The sequence below is a fragment of the Echinococcus granulosus genome (assembly GCF_000524195.1).
Source record: "Echinococcus granulosus chromosome Unknown EG_S00193, whole genome shotgun sequence".
Taxonomy (NCBI): Eukaryota; Metazoa; Platyhelminthes; class Cestoda; order Cyclophyllidea; family Taeniidae; genus Echinococcus; species Echinococcus granulosus.
This window is the reverse complement of record NW_020170573.1, coordinates 102,732-103,941: the sequence shown is the minus strand read 5'-3', so window position 1 is coordinate 103,941 and position 1,210 is coordinate 102,732. Positions and strand designations below refer to the sequence as shown.

The 1,210-nt window shown below is 40.0% G+C and overlaps 1 protein-coding gene across 1 annotated transcript; it reads right to left on the bottom strand. All coding sequences in view use genetic code 11, as the record gives it.

Moving 5' to 3' along the window:
* Positions 1-528: 528 nt before the first annotated feature.
* Positions 529-895, bottom strand: EGR_10147 (hypothetical protein; the record flags this gene model as incomplete). The annotated part of the gene is made up of 2 exons (XM_024499396.1): positions 529-577; positions 768-895. The coding sequence occupies 2 exons, from the start codon at positions 893-895 to the stop codon at positions 529-531; spliced, it is 177 nt and encodes a 58-aa protein (XP_024346201.1).
* Between the last annotated feature and the right edge of the window lie 315 nt (positions 896-1,210).

The following is a 1,210-nucleotide window of genomic DNA, read 5'->3' as shown; positions in this document are numbered from 1 at the left end:
TGCAGAAATTAGGTTAGTGAATGACTTTACTCTGCGAAGGAAGCAGTTTCTTTAAAAAGGCTACGGAGTTAACATTTTCACTACGAAATGCTAACTCCTTTCAAGTTTTCCCGTGCATCAGTGCAACCACTAACATCTCATTTCCTTGGATGCATTAACAACCAGCAACAATGGGGAAATGTACATAACTATTTTAAAAACAGCTATGCAAGAGAACTATAAAGTCATGTAATTTTATATAAACCGCATTATTGAAAGTTCTATCCAGCAAACCGTAGAGAAAGAGAAGGTAATTTATTGCAGCACATCCATTAACAGTTCACTTATTGTGCACAACATCTTTGGTCATCAAGCTCCATTATAAAACAATTTTAGAACCGTTCAAATGCTCCTCCAAGGAATCAGAACTCATCAACATCCATGCAAAAATAAATAAACAATTAGAATACTTTTAAAAAAAAGAGCTTTTGTATAATCGCCGTCCTAGTTTTTCCAAACAAAACCTGAACTTGAATTCGGTATTCAAAATCAAGGCTCAGCGTTTTCCTGCAAACCTATATGAGCATTGAGTTTGCTCCTGGAAAATCAAATTTCAATGCCTTGGGGCAGTCATTACTACATTGCAATTAGCCTACGCAAGAATTGCCTTATTTTGTCAGCAGCACTGTGCTATGCAGGTTCAACTAGTGGAGTAGCGCCCTGAATATACTGCTTGCAAGATTGCTTTACTGCTGTCAAGTTCACTTTCAGCTATTTGTACTAGACACCTTTGGACAGCAACGGCAGAGCTATCCGCACCTATGGCGGACAGTTTCTCACTCTCGATCTTGGCCTCCAACGACGCTTTTCGTCTGTTCTTACAATAGCTATCAGAGGAGTCAAATTCCTTGCCCATTTTTGCTTAATCTTCAGTGAACGCTTCTGTCAACTTTTCCTTTATCAAAAACCTGCACGCGCATACGGCGTGCTCTGAAACATTTATTTCGCTGACTGCACCTCGTATTGAAATTCTTCGCTGAGTGCTCTCTCCTCAGTGCAGCACTCTGTAAGGCTTATGATACCACTGACCTAGAGTGAGTTGGAATTCATCCTCGCACATCTGAATATGGGCTCCGTTTCTCTACATTGTTGCAAAGGTAACTTCGAATGGCTTACTGTCTTAGCCAGCATCTGTGACCTTTTCTTTATAATCAAGCCTTGCAATAAACCC